Source organism: Aythya fuligula, chromosome 2, assembly GCF_009819795.1.
Source record: "Aythya fuligula isolate bAytFul2 chromosome 2, bAytFul2.pri, whole genome shotgun sequence".
Taxonomy (NCBI): Eukaryota; Metazoa; Chordata; class Aves; order Anseriformes; family Anatidae; genus Aythya; species Aythya fuligula.
The window spans coordinates 157,767,414-157,782,146 of record NC_045560.1 but is presented as its reverse complement, the minus strand read 5'-3'; the positions used below and the strand labels follow the sequence as shown (position 1 = coordinate 157,782,146).

The 14,733-nt window shown below is 46.8% G+C and overlaps 1 protein-coding gene across 1 annotated transcript; it reads left to right on the top strand.

The window, feature by feature from the left end:
- The first annotated feature begins 2,475 nt into the window (after positions 1-2,475).
- On the top strand, positions 2,476-8,467 carry ARC (activity regulated cytoskeleton associated protein). The gene is made up of 3 exons (XM_032183321.1): positions 2,476-5,554; positions 6,080-6,248; positions 6,655-8,467. Exon 1 carries the CDS (start codon positions 2,784-2,786, stop codon positions 3,996-3,998), a length of 1,215 nt encoding a protein of 404 aa, XP_032039212.1. The 5' UTR covers positions 2,476-2,783; the 3' UTR covers positions 3,999-5,554; positions 6,080-6,248; positions 6,655-8,467.
- The last annotated feature ends 6,266 nt before the right edge of the window (positions 8,468-14,733 follow it).

The following is a 14,733-nucleotide window of genomic DNA, read 5'->3' as shown; positions in this document are numbered from 1 at the left end:
GCAACCACCCTTCTAGGAGTGGGAATTTGGGCTAGAGACCTCCCATGGTCCCTTCCAGCCTTAATTATCCTGTGACTGGACCTAAGTGCCGAGTGATGCCACTCAGACCTTAATGAATCCCCCCACTATGAAAACTAAAGGAGCAGAAAAAAGATTTATTAGGGGTTGGAAAGAGACAGATGTGGTGGAGTTTTCACAGCCAATTCATCCCAGACTCTGGCATCTGATGGGACAAACTGAGGTTGAAACCATGTCTCCCTACAAAGCTAAATCCAGCCTATAACCTGTCCTCATCCACCATTAGTCTCTTAAGGGTCATTTCTGGGGCTCCTGGGTAAAAAAAAAATCTGGAAAATAACCTTATTTGAATCCAGAGAATCACAGATTACACAGTCTCTCCCAGTTCCAGTGATCTCTTACAGGCAAAGCAAGTTTAAGGAGGATTCTCTGGGGTATAGGGACCACAGCAGAAAAGGCTTCAGACCTGTCCCAAACCCTCAGATGATCCACATTTGACCCTTTCTGAACACACAGATGCACAAACCTCTCATGCTCAGGAAATCCAACAGAAAGGAAGACAGAGAGCATAGCAGTCTGCTGGTCATATCCCTAACAAGTTATGTGGGGGATAAAGTGGCACTGGGAGGGCCTGCTGGAATAGACATCCTGAGTTTCCAGCCTTAGACTTTTGTCCCCTTCCCTTCTCACTGGCACTCCCCACCTTAACCCAGCCACACAGCCCTTCTATGCCAGCTTGCTGCTGCCCCAAATAACCCTCCTGTTTCCCCTTACAGCCATATGGCAGAAGTATTTGTCCATGTGCCGTTACCACATCACCTGGCAGGGAACAGACTTGTACTTTCCTGTAGCACATGGATATGGGGAGCAAGGGACTCCTGACCCCCTGTCCCTTGTGTCCTTCTTTGCACCACACAGCTTAAACACTGCCTGTTTGCTCCCGTAGGACTTTATTTTGACTCTCTTCAGAGGGTCACTGACACCCCCTTTCTGCAGGACCTCACTGAAAAACCATCCATCACCTCTGCATTTTAAATTTACCATTCTGGCTATAGTCCCACCAGAAGACAAGTGGCAAGGAGCCATGTGAGTAGGGACCCATCCTAAGCCTGCCTGGCACACTGCCCATCACCTTGAGGCAGAGGCAAGGCATCTCCTTGCTGGTAATAAGCGAGAAACCCCTTTTTTAGGTGATATCCATGAATCAGCATCCTCCTGCCTCCGGTCACTGTCATCAGGAGAGAACAAGGAGCCCCGGATGTCCTCAAAACCTCTCTGAGGAGGTTCCGGTGGGGAACTCTCTCGGATTAGGGAATCCTTTATCTCTGGCTTATATAAGTCCCCGGGTCTCCTTTTATGGTTGGCTTTTCCTGCTTTGTCAAGAGCGGAGAACAAATGTGGTTTCATCTGCGCTTGTGGGTTGGCTAACTGATTAAGCATCTGATTCAAGCTAAGTACGGAACAGGCTTTTGATGGGCGGATTTAATTCGGTGTAAAAACCAGGATGCCATCCCCCTCCCTGACCGAATATTCCCGAGATAGAGGTCGGTCTGCTGCAATTAAGTACTGGGGATGACTCCCACCCACCAGTGGTTTAGAAAGTCCAGAGTGCCCCAATTTGCCCTGAAGTGTCTCCTTTGAGTGCTTCCCCCTCACCTTCCCCCCTCCTCTTTTTTTTTTTTCCTTTCTCTCTCTCTCTCTCTCTTTTTTTTTTTTTTTTCTTTTCCCTGCTGAATTTCCACCGTTTCCAAGCGAGTGCAATAGGAGTGAGCAGCTCTGTGTGTGTGTGTGTGCATGTGAGGGCATGCGGGGGCCCCGTGGGCGTCTGGCTTGGGGTGACACACTGAATCCCTCCTCATCTCCCCCCTGCGAGCCCTGCCAGGGGAAGCATGCTAATGATGACCTTGCTGAGTAAATAGTTGTGGAATGAATAAGTGTTTTTCCTGCAATCCGAAAGGCGGAAGGTGCGATTACTCATCCATCTCTCCAACTGTCTCCAGCACCTTTCAAGTGCATCTCGCGTCGAGTCTGGGGGCGTACGCGAGGGGGTGGGAAGCGAGGGGAGGCTGCCAAGATCTGGGTTGCCACAGACACCGGCCTCGCTTCTCCTCCAATGAACGCTGTGCCGAGAGTGCGGGAGGAGGCAGGGCACCACCCACATGTTGAGCTGTGCGGGGTATAAGTAGATGGAAGTGCCTGGACTAGTGGCAGTTCAGACAGGGAAGAGAAGCAGCTCTTTGCATCTCTAGTGAAAGCGCTTTTGACTCGCCAAGTTTACCGGAGAAGAAATCATCAGGATTTCTTTTTTTTTTTTCTTTCTTTCTTTTGCGGCAGCTTCCAGCCTCTGTGTGCATCGCTGTGTGTTTCAACCGAGCGGGGACTCTTCGTTGTTCGAGATTCTCAGCTCCGGACGAGCAGGTAGCAGGCACGCGTTTGGGGCTGGACATCTTAGCCAACTCCTCTCCTCATTCCTGGAAGATCCTGGTTCTCTCTGGGACACCCTGAGCACGTGAGACAGGCGTTTCCAGCAGGGCACCGGGAGAAATTTGCCTACAACTCTCTCTGAGATCCACGGGGACCGAACAGCTCACTCTGCGGTGATATCTGATTTGGTTGTGTTTGTGTCGAAAAGTCCTTTGAGGGGGGTTTAGAAGTCTCTGTGTGTCTTTTGGGAAGTGTTGCAGTGGGGGTTTTGAGAGCAGGCTCTAGTGCCGGGGCTTACAACCCAGTTTTTTTCTGTGTTTGACACTTGTACGGTAGGAGCCATGCAGCTGGATAATGTCACCAACGCGGGCATCCACTCCTTCCAGGGGCACCGTGGAGTGGCCAACAAGCCCAATGTGATCCTACAGATAGGGAAATGCAGGGCGGAAATGTTGGAGCACGTCAGGAGGACCCACCGGCACCTCCTGTCCGAGGTCTCCAAGCAGGTGGAGCGCGAGCTGAAGGGCTTGCAGAAATCGGTGGGGAAGTTAGAGAACAACTTAGAGGACCACGTCCCGACTGATAATCAGAGATGGAAGAAGTCCATCAAGGCCTGCCTGGCCAGGTGCCAGGAGACCATTGCCCATCTGGAGAGATGGGTCAAGAGAGAGATGAATGTTTGGAAGGAGGTCTTTTTCCGTCTGGAGAAGTGGGCAGACCGTCTGGAGTCCATGGGGGGCAAATATTGCCCTGGGGAACATGGCAAGCAGACTGTGTCCGTTGGGGTGGGAGGCCCAGAGATAAGGCCCAGCGAGGGGGAGATTTATGATTATGCCCTTGATATGAGCCAAATGTATGCGCTGACCCCTCCTCCTGGGGAGGTGCCCAGCATCCCCCAGGGCCACGATTCCTACCAGTGGGTCTCTGTGTCAGAGGATGCTCCAGCCTCCCCAGTGGAGACCCAGGTCTTTGAGGATCCCCGGGAGTTTTTGAGCCACTTGGAGGAATACTTAAAGCAGGTGGGTGGGACAGAGGAGTACTGGCTGTCTCAGATCCAGAACCACATGAACGGCCCAGCTAAAAAGTGGTGGGAATACAAGCAGGACTCCGTCAAGAACTGGGTTGAGTTCAAGAAGGAGTTCCTGCAGTACAGCGAGGGGACTCTGACTAGGGATGCTATCAAAAGAGAGCTGGATCTACCCCAGAAAGAGGGGGAGCCCCTTGACCAGTTCCTCTGGCGCAAGAGAGACTTGTACCAGACCCTGTATGTTGATGCCGATGAGGAGGAGATTATCCAGTATGTGGTAGGCACCCTCCAGCCCAAACTGAAGCGCTTCTTGAGTTACCCCTTGCCCAAGACCTTAGAGCAGCTGATCCAAAGAGGGAAGGAAGTCCAAGGCAACATGGACCACTCCGATGAGCCCAGCCCACAGAGGACCCCCGAAATTCAATCAGGGGACTCTGTGGAGAGCATGCCTCCCTCAACCACCGCCAGCCCCGTGCCGAGCAATGGGACACAACCCGAGCCCCCTAGCCCTCCAGCTACTGTCATATGAGTTAGTCCAACAGATGATGGCAATCTGGGTTATGTGAACGGGAGAAGGGGGCGAATTTAGGAAGCTTCTCCTTGGAGAGAGGTTCCGGCTGAGCTGCGACATGAGGTGTGCTCAGTCCAACAGCCCATAGCAAAGGAATCAACTTTGCTCGTGGGGGGAGGGAGGCGAAGGGGGAGAGGCAACCTTAGGATGTGGTTGCCCACCTCACCCGAGCCACGCCATACGGTGGTGCCGGGGATGCTGCTTGCACCACTGTGGGGGACGGACAATTTTATAAGACCCATGACAAGAAACCAGAGACAATTCCCAACTTCAGAAGCAGCCGCTTGGCACTGGCGGCTTTCAAGGACTTCTGACGAGTGCAGCTATTGGCTGAGGGTTCCTACCCATCTGGATCTCTCCTCCTTCTCCCCTCCCTCTCGTAAAGAGGTTCTGAGAGGACATCTTTCTTCTGACCCTCGCCCATTTCTAATTTACCGCTGGGCTTCTGTTTACTTGGCAATCTCCTCTTCTGTCTCGCTTTAAAGGATAAAAGATTTTTATTTGTTTATTTTGTTTAATTAAGAGGAAATCCTGTGACTTCAGGAAATGAAAACCTTAAGAATGTGGGCAATGTTTAGTGTTTTTAATTTCAGTATACCCAATACCTGCTTTAATGTTTTTCCTCCCAAGAGGCTGATTTACTCCTTATCTTAGCTTTTGCTCACTCCAATCAAGGCCACTGCAGTGCAGTAGCAAATTTCACCCTTTCTCTGCACATTACACTGTGCATTCAGCAGTAAACAGAGTTTCAAATTAAATTCTGGGTTATTTTATTGAAGGGAGAATGAGTCTCCTTTCAGAGAAGGGAGGGTGTCAGGGTGAAGAAAGCAAGCACCACAGCTATTTTGAGAGGGTGGGGGGGAGTTAGAGGAAACAAATCCTTATACTTTGAATGAAACAAACAAACACAGCCAAAATTCAGAGCAAAATATCCCCAGAGCAGCAAATCATGTCCATGCTGATATGTGGAGACAACAGGAACTTTTGCCATATAAAAGCAAATCAACGTGAAGAGAGGAGCTGTGTGTCCCAGCACAGCCTCAGCCTGTGCATCACGAAGAAGAATTTCTGCTTTCACAGACAGACTGAAATGCTCTTGGAAAGCCTGGCACCTCTGTCATCTGAGGACAAAGAGTTGCCTGTTCACACAGAACTCACTACAACAGCCCCTTTGCCATGGATGGAGATGGACTTGGACTGAGTGACATTTTCCATGGTGAGACAGCAATGCTCAGCATTTGCCTTGCTTTGACCGAGGCTTGATGATAGGACTTTGAGAAGAAATTGCTGTAAGATGCAGGAAGTTTGGCTCTTCAAAACCTCTTGAGGCTGGACACATCTTGAGCATTATCTGCATTCGCCACCAGACCAAATAAGCAACACCTCTGCAAGATGTACAGCAGGGATGCAGCGACAGGAGTGTCCCTGGGATGTCCCTGGCACTACAACAGCAGCAATGTGTGACATCGGCAGCTTGGAAGGCTTTTGGCATGCCTCCTTCCAAGAGGCTGAAGGTAAGACAACTTTCTGACATTATCCTCTCTGCACTCAGGCCTAAATTAGCCTTAGCCTGGCCAGTGGGATCCTTGCACTGGGATAAATGGGATATGAGCACTGTAACTGGCAAACTAGGCTATGGAGGAAAAAAGGGAAGGACAATCAAACGGAAATAAAAGACAGTGAATACAAAAATTTTCCAAACAGGACAGCATCTTACACTTTCTAATTAATGGAGGGAGGGAGTGGGAAGGAACTGGCCCATGAAGCCATGGGCTTGAGTGCCCAGCATTGACAACACATCACAGGGCTATGCACAGCCCAAAGGAGATGCACCTTTGCTCTCCATCCTTGCCTAGAAGTGAGTCAGTGTCAGGAGGAGTGAGGGCTCTCCCCTCACTTGCTCAGAGTGAGTTAGCTTGCAGTGGCTGTGTCTGCAGAAAGAAGGGAGCCTGACCTGGGAATGAGTGGTGGAGGAGTGGGTGTCAGTGCTGAGGATGAGCTGGCCGTGCATTACAAGCATTATCTTCTCTTGATTACAGTGACTCACTCAGAGCCTCCTCTGAGAAGAAATCACTTCATGGTGCTCAGGTCTCGGAAGGAAAGCCAAAGAGAAAAGACTTCAAAACTAAGAATTCAACAGGGGACCTGCTGCCAGGATCCCCAGCTGCTGAGTGCCGGATCCTCTGCCTGAATGAAAGCCTGGCACAGGTAATTACCTCCCATCCTACCCCTGAGAGCCTTTTTTAACCTCCCCAGTGTCCTCAGGCAAGATATGAAATAACTCAGGTGCAAATCAGGGCTGGGCTTGGGACCTCAGGCCCAATGGCTGTGGGGGGCTGGCACCATCAGATAGGTGGGATTTCAGCTTAATGTGGGAACACAAGCACCAGCCCCAGTGATTCAAGTTCTGCGGACAGAGTGTCCTGTTTTTCTTCCTGCTGGACCTCTGGCAATGCTTAGACACCTGTTTAGAGGCCCAGGCACCTGGTGGCCACACCAGCTGAATATTAACCTATATCCTGAAAAATCCCCTATATTCTCTGTAGAACTTATTTGGAGACTTTGGAAATCTAACCTCATCTGCTCTATTTTTTTATTTTTTTTTCTCTAACAGAAATTCCTGCTGCTGTTGCTGAGTTTCCTCCTCTGTGCCCAAGACACCTACTTTCCCAGGGGAGAAGCAAACACTTCTGGAAGACAAGAAGGCAAAATGTGCACCAAAGAGCCAACCATTCCGTGCAATTCTGTATTCAAGATGCTGAGAGCCAGAATGAAAGAGGGAGCCACTTCCAACAAGGTGAAGAAAAGGCTGAGCTGGTTCAACTAGTCCAAGAGCAGAAGAAAGTTCTAAGAATGAAAAGAGAAACCAAGAGAAAAGATAAACCAAGAGAACCAGGTCTGGGCTTTGGGGACAGCAAGAATGCTGGACTTGTACTGACTGTCTGTTGAGATGATGCCATACCTCTGCAGTCTGGGGCCACTGGGACTCATCTAAAGAAATCTTCACTAGATTATCAGATTAAAACACAAAAACTTTCCTGATTAACTTTGCCAAATGACTGACCCTCTCTAGGCTACGAACCCTCCATGCTGTTAAGGCTGTAACTCATTTTTCCTGAGTCGAGGGTCGCTTCATTTCATGCGGGTATCAGTTTTCAAACCTCAAACAGCTCTGGAGGTTCGGAGAAGCATCCTGGGGTCCAGATGCTTGTCTGAACTACTTGAGCCTGCACAACTGGGCCAGCTGTCTTGCCAAAAGGGACACTTGTGAGACAGCAGGCGCTTCCTGGATCTGCATGGGCCAGAGTTACTGCAAGAAGTGATGCTCTTGTGGTGGCTTTGGCGTGACTGCTTCCATACAGACCCAGGGAGCAAAAAAAAGGTGCATGAGAGACAACAGCTCGAGTGAGTTGAACCAAGCCTTTTTGCAAGACAGTTTTGGTTCACATCTCATTTGAAGGGATCCCGTTGGTTCCTCTCTCTTCCAGAGCCAAGGGTCCCGGGTATGTGTGTGCGTGTCAGTGCGGGTGTGCATGTGTCGAGCGATCAGATCCACTTAACCAAATTCTGCGGAGTTTTGTTGTGTTTGAACCAAGCCAATGGGATATCATGCACATTCCAACATTGCTCAGCCAAAAATGTCCAGGACCAGAAAATTATGTGAAACCATGTAAAGCAGACTTCATAGGTATCATCCCAAGGTCAAAATGAAGTTTGATTTTGAGGTGCTTAATTTCCACAGTCCCTCTCAAGGGACCTGACTGCCTCAATGGGTATTTTCAATGTCCATAGACTTTCCTGCCTTTTCTATGAGTTATCCTGCCTGAACTACTTGATTATATGGTCCTGAGCTTTGTACATTTTCCACTGACTTTGTGGAGTGTGCACAACTGAACACCCTTGGCTGGTTTTATTTCAGTTATTGCTCCTAGCTGATTGGAGCTTTACTTGTAGCACCCTGGTTTATATTACCAGCTTCTCCAGGAAGGACTGGTAGTTTGTTTTCCTGGGGTAGAGTCACGTGAATGAAGAAGTGTGTATGTGCTGTGTCTGTGAAACTTTAGAAGATTTCAATCACTGGAGATTTTTTTTTTTCCTTAGGTAATTTTACATTTGACTCTGACAGAACTACTTTAGAGTTTTTATTTTTACTAGAAATATTAATAATTCAAACAACCTTGTACAAAAGGCAAACTCATTGAATCACTACAGGTTATAGGGGTTGAAGCCAAAAGGTCTTTGTAAGCCGACATCACTTGCCCTAGATCTGACTGTATCAGGCAGTTATTCCTCATGTGTCATGTTGGAGTTACAAGATCACACCAAGCCACTAGAACCTGTCAGTAGAATAATGCTACACTTTATTTGCTATTGTAGCAAAGCCTTTTGTAGATTTATACAATAAAACTTTGAAATATCTGCTTCAATTGCTTTGTGCCTTGCTTTTTGGTCTTTCTGTCTTGGTTCATGGGGGACTCAAATATCTATAGCACTCTGAAGATGTATTCTTCTCAGTTGTTTGGGCTTATTTGAGTCATAAAATCTCACTTCTCAACAAAAGCAGATGACTAACATCAGAATGAAAAGTACTGGGCCTTTGGAGAGGAGGGTTTGGATGTGGATATGGAGGTGTTTTAAGAGGGGTTGTTTAGCCTCTCAGATTAAGCGATTAAGCCAGGTGGTGGCCCAGGAGGCTGGGAGACACAGGACTGGATTGTTCAGGACTTTTTGGGTACAGCTAAGAGAAAGTCAAATAAAACATAGAGCAATCACATTCATACCCATGCCTGAGAGGTAATTTGCACGGATGAGCAGGTTGGGGCAAGGTAAAGAAATTGCTAGGCCAGAATCAGCTCTACCTGATATCCAAAGAGACCTTTGCAGTCATAAGAGCAGAGCCAGCACTCATCAGCACAGACATGCTGAAGCTGTTATCAGGCTAGCGTTTTGTTGCATGATGCATTCCTCTACAGCAGGGATATTTTCAATTGCTTGGGTTCTTTACCTATAACATACCTCCAGGTCATCAGGACTAGGGGAAGGGAACTTGACAGGGGAGATAGCTCAGAGAGTTTTGAACTGAACTGAGTATTTCTGCAGTGTGCTGGACTCACAGATCTGACCCCAAAGACCTTCATCTCATGGGGTACATAACTCTACCTCTGCACATCCCTTCTCTTCTGAAAACATTTTTCTAGTGAACATTTTGCATTTTTCAGGTGAATTTATCCCCCACTCCCTGCTCTGCCCCTGGTCTCCCCCCAGCAAGAAGGACTCTAGGATTAACAATGTGGGGTGCGTGTTGCAGCTGGTAACATGCACTTGGATTGATCAACGGGAGAAACAAACAGATTCATTTATTTCACAACAGGCACTAAAACGTGTATTGCCAAATGCACCTCCCAGGCATTCCTTTTGCTCTCAGGTTGAAAAGGCAGGACATGGTCCAGTGGCCAAAGATGCGTATAAGCCAGCTTCAAACCCTTGTGTCTTCAGGTCATTCAACCACAAACTCAAGTGTGACAAAGTTTAAAGATGTAATCTGAATACACAGCTGAATCTCCACCCTTGTTCCCTCAGCTTCTGTCAATGGCAAAGAGTTGAAAAACCATCGAGGAGTCAAACTAGGAACATAAAATTAGACAGAGTCATTCCACACTGGGCGAGTATAGCAGAACACTGGACAGGAGAACATGGTTAGACTTTGCGTGGTCTATGGACATGGCCAAAGGGCTGGGTCTCCTGCAAGGACCAACCCTCTGTCTGGCAGAGCGAAAATCAGGAGCAACTCAGCTGGAGGTGCTGAGCTCTTCCAGCAGAGGGGGGCAGAACTCCACTCTACACTGTGGGAATTAAAATTAAAAACCTCTGTAGAAGAGAAAAATCATCCTCATCATTGTTCATCCCTGCACTGCACACTCCCACAGCTTCAGCAATGCAAGATACGTGGTTGCTTTGCTGGAGGAGGTCTAAGGGCAAGGAGAAATAGAGCAATGAGGGACAACAGGAGGAGGCGTGGAGGACTGATGGTCAAGTTGCAGTGGAGGAAGATGGGTGGGATGAGCATACCATGCTAAGGGAGGTGGAAAAGGTGGATGAGCCTGACAGTGTCAGATGAACTCAGAAGCTTTCCAGTTTTGCTGCAGATCCTTCTAGATTTTTTTTTCCCTGACAGCTCCAGCTTAAAATCCCTAGAGATTCACTGGACCTACACCTTCTTTTAGCAAAGAAATGCCTTATTAGTACTCCTAACTCCATCAGTAGGGAGTCACCTGGGACACATATAGCCCAGCAATGGATGAACTGCTTCAAACTAATGGAAACCCTCTCCAAAATCCAGGTGGGAACCATCTCTGTGTTTACTGGGGCACAAAGCAAAATGCAGAGCTATTCAGAAATGTTCTTCCACTGGTGGAGAAGGAATGTGGGATCAGACACACAAAGAATTGATAAAAAGTCATTAATTCACTCTTGATAGTCCCTTCCCTTCCCTTCCCTTCCCTTCCCTTCCCTTCCCTTCCCTTCCCTTCCCTTCCCTTCCCTTCCCTTCCCTTCCCTTCCCTTCCCTTCCCTTCCCTTCCCTTCCCTTCCCTTCCCTTCCCTTCCCTTCCCTTCCCTTCCCTTCCCTTCCCTTCCCTTCCCTTCCCTTCCCTTCCCTTCCCTTCCCTTCCCTTCCCTTCCCTTCCCAGCTATGAGTCCCTTAATTTGCTTATTCAGGGCAATTAAAAATGTGGTGAAATTTACTTTCTCAGAGCATGCCATTCACATATGTAATAAGTGTTCCCTTTTTTTTTTTCCCCTTTCACTCTTTTTTATTTTTATTTTATTATTATTATTTTTTTTTTAATCAAAGTGATTGCACTGGTCAGTCATGTAAATCATATTTATTGACTCCTCAGGCAGGCGTGTGTTTATGTATAGCCTAACTGCTCCCCTGGAGCCACTCTTTCCAGCAAAGCAATGTGTAATTAGGGAGGCTGTGAAACTTTCCTTATTGACACAATCAGCTCTAATGGCTCCACTTACCGTGTCAATACGATGCTCTGGTGAGCTCTGGACGCTCACTCTGATCATGCAGCTGGATGTTATCTTAGCCCTATTCCCACAGATACTACAGGTAGGCATTGGAGGCAGGTGACACGCTTTTTACAGCCAATATCTAATCACTAAAAATAGAAAGGAGGTTTGCTAGGTGCAAAATGGTTCTAATTTCAGCAAACTGCTTTAGTTGAAAAAGTGCAAGTGATAATTTTCTAAGGGACAACCATTTTCATTACTTTTTAGGCTACATTTCTGAACTGATCATGTGGTGTCAGTGCGTGTTTCCACCTTTCCCTTGCAAACGTAATAACTTTTAACCTGCTAGCTGCATCATTCACAGAGGCTTCCAAAATCACTAAATGCCTGTATGCTTTTGATAGGGAGTTGCTGAACAGAGGATAGTTGTTCCATTGTTCCTGCATAGGCACAGACAGAACGTGATCATCTAACACTACTTGTAAAAGTATTCAAACAAAAGCTGTGAGTCCACAGAAAATCAGACTTTATTTAGTCCTGAAGCTTACAGAACCACTTGCTGGTATTTACTGCATGGGATTTATTTCCTTTTTTTGTTTTGCTTTGTTTTTTCCTAAAGGAATAATATCATGACATTTAAAAAAATAGCCTGTTTGACTTTTTGTTTCTAAACAGCTCTACTTATAAACTGACTTCAAATTGAAAAACAAACAACAACAACAACAACAACAACAACAAAGAGAGAAAGGTAAGAAAACTCATAGACAACGAAATAAAATTTTTCAGGACTCAGACTCTGCTTTTTTCAGCTCCAGTTTGATCCATTAAGTCCTTAGAAGGATTTCTCTTCTGATTTCAACTCACCCCATTTTGCGCAGTCCTGATCTGACTACTGAATTTACAAGGCCTCCATTATTTCTCTCTGCAAATAATATGCTCCATGTGCTTCTACATGTATGTTTTACTCTTCAGTGAGGCAGGATTTTGTGAACATTGTAGGAAGAGTAGGAATCCCTTCCTTAACCAAAATGAGGTTCTTTTCCCAAAAAGGTTGAGGAAAAATTCCTCTTTGTAACCAGGATTACACAGCCTGTAACACACACACAAAGGCTTAGAAACACAAAAGCTTAGAAGTGGAGGGTCTGAACTACTCCAGGCTTTGACACCAGCACAAGCCAAGATTGTTACGTTAAGGCTGAGCTCAGCGTGGACAGTGATACATATCAGTGCAATCCTTCAAGTGGTCTGTGTTGGTGTTCACTTATAGCCTGCCCAGGAGTTAAGAGTCCATTTGAGATCATCTCAAAGCAGAAACAGAAGGAACAAGAACAACGGGAATTGCTGAGAGGCTCTGGGTGGTGAGACTGAACACGTTGTGATGTGGAGGGAGATGTAGACTAAGAAGATTGTGCTTGGGATTTTCATATCCCACCTTCTTAGGATCCCATCTATGCCCTACACACCTCATGTACTCAACTCCCTCCAGGTATTCCCACCACCCATGTTGTGGCTAAGGAGAATGTGACAACAGCACAAAAGAGACCTCAATGGAGTCAGGCACAGTAGATACCAAAAAGGCCTTCTTTTTCACCTTGGTTATTCAGGTACTCATGTCTTGCCTGGAAATCTGCTAAGATCTGAGTACACCCCAAGGACTGCCCTGTGTCTAGGCACTTTTTGGGGTTAGCATGGTTAGAACACCAGTATAACATTGGCCAGCAACACCCAAGGTCTTGAAGACCATTAGCACAATTCATTTGATGTGGTAGCTGGTGAGCATTACCTACATAATAAGCTTCTTCCCAACCACAGAGACAAGGTGTAGCTTTAACACAAGCCTGGAGAAAGATCTAACCCCTGTGTGATGTCATGGGATGACCTGTGACTACCCATGCAGACATCATCATGGTGGGTAGGACTTGGCAGGCCTCAAGGTCTCACGTATATCCAGTTTGTTTATGTGTTCCATAACATGGTTGTCCTCCAAGAACAGATCCATATTCAAGCTATTTAGGCATTGAATGACTTCTCCAAACAGTGAAAAACCAGTAGCTGTGTTTTCACGATCTACATGCCTATCAGTACTAGTGCCACTAGTATGGGGTATGATGTCCTTCTGGTTTTCCATGGGGAGGCAGATGTATAGAGTGGAGGGAGGGATTTATGAAACGATGAATAGTAAAGGAGGGTAGAGGCAGAAAGAAAAAAATTGGCTGCAGACACCTTTTATTCCTGTAGCTCCCTTATTGAGATACCATATGCATTGCACACATCCACCATGTAAATCCTTCTCATTATATAGGTAGGGAAACTGAGGTATGGAGAGGAATATTTGTCAGTTTTAGAAACAGACAACAGTGTAGGATTTCCCAGGATAGTACCTCCATTACTACTCTGTGCTTTTGCTTCTCAGGTGTCATTTTCCTCCACAATAACTCTCGCTTGTTTATAATGGCCAAGGTTCCTAAGTCTCCTTGGAATCAAGTAGAAAACGGGCCATAAAATGCCCTGATCCAAAGTCTCTCATCTCTGAGGTCTTCTCTCCATAGAGACTTGCAGAAAAGCAAATCCAAACTGAGTCAAGACACTGTGTATGAAATTGCTTGGCAGACTTTAAGCCCTGTAGCTTCAATCTTGTTCAGAATTAAGGTGACAAATGCAGTGTGGCTCACTTCCTTTTGGCTTTATCAGACAGGAAGGTCTGGAGGTGAATTAATCCTGGCTAAATTAACATTTCTTTTGATCTTTGTTAGGTTTGTCCAGAGCAAGCATTTAGGCCAGCTTATGCTATCCGCCATAGCAGTTAAACTCAATAGCTTTTCTGCACATCTCAGTACGGGCAAATGCTTCAGTGGGTCTGGTACTTCTCTGCCTTTCAGACCCATGAGGAGGGCATGGTTTCTGAGACTGGTCACATCCCATAGTCCTGCTCAGGCTGGTGGCCACTGTGGCAACTACAGGCAGCTGCCTCCAGCTTCGTGCCCTGAGCTGGGGGCCTCATTCACTGGCAGTGGCATTCAAACCACCAAAGAAAGCAGCGTCACTCCATCCAGAAGTGATGAGGTGCCACATCAGACTGTGTACAGACCTCCCTGGGCCATCCTGGAATGGAAAAATACAAAATGGAAGCATTTGAACTTCATCTCTGGGAGCCCCCATAACAGTTTCCTTCTTGCACAGACGGCTTCTTCCAGATTCTCTATCAAAGACAGTGCTGAAGGGACCTGAGGGCTAGAAATCTGCAACGAAAAAAATGAGAAACAGGCGTCCAAGCTCAGCTAGAACCTTCCACCAGCAAACTCTGCTTCTAGATATGATGAACCCTGTCCTGGGAACCCCACTGAAATGAGTTCTCTAAATCTTTCCCAGCAACAGACAGACCCATGGTTGTCTATCCACGACAAGAGCACCCAAATATTTGCAGGTTCTGCTTTGCATCTAGAGCACCATGTTCATTGCAAATGCCCTACAGAATCAACCTTTGATCAGCAAGCACACAAACTGAAGCAATTTTATGTGACATATGTACAACACAGGCACCTGGAATAGTAGACAGCTGTCATAAAAATCCAGCAAAACTGGGTTCCTGTAGGCCTTTTATATAAAACAACATATTTGAACAGCTGGTAAATGTCATCTTGTAGAATATGTCACATATAATCTATCAAGATAATGC

What these genes read in the sequence shown, in the direction of transcription:
- ARC (XM_032183321.1), top strand. Translation starts at nt 2,784, where the DNA reads ATGCAGCTGGATAATGTCACCAACGCGGGCATCCACTCCTTCCAGGGG.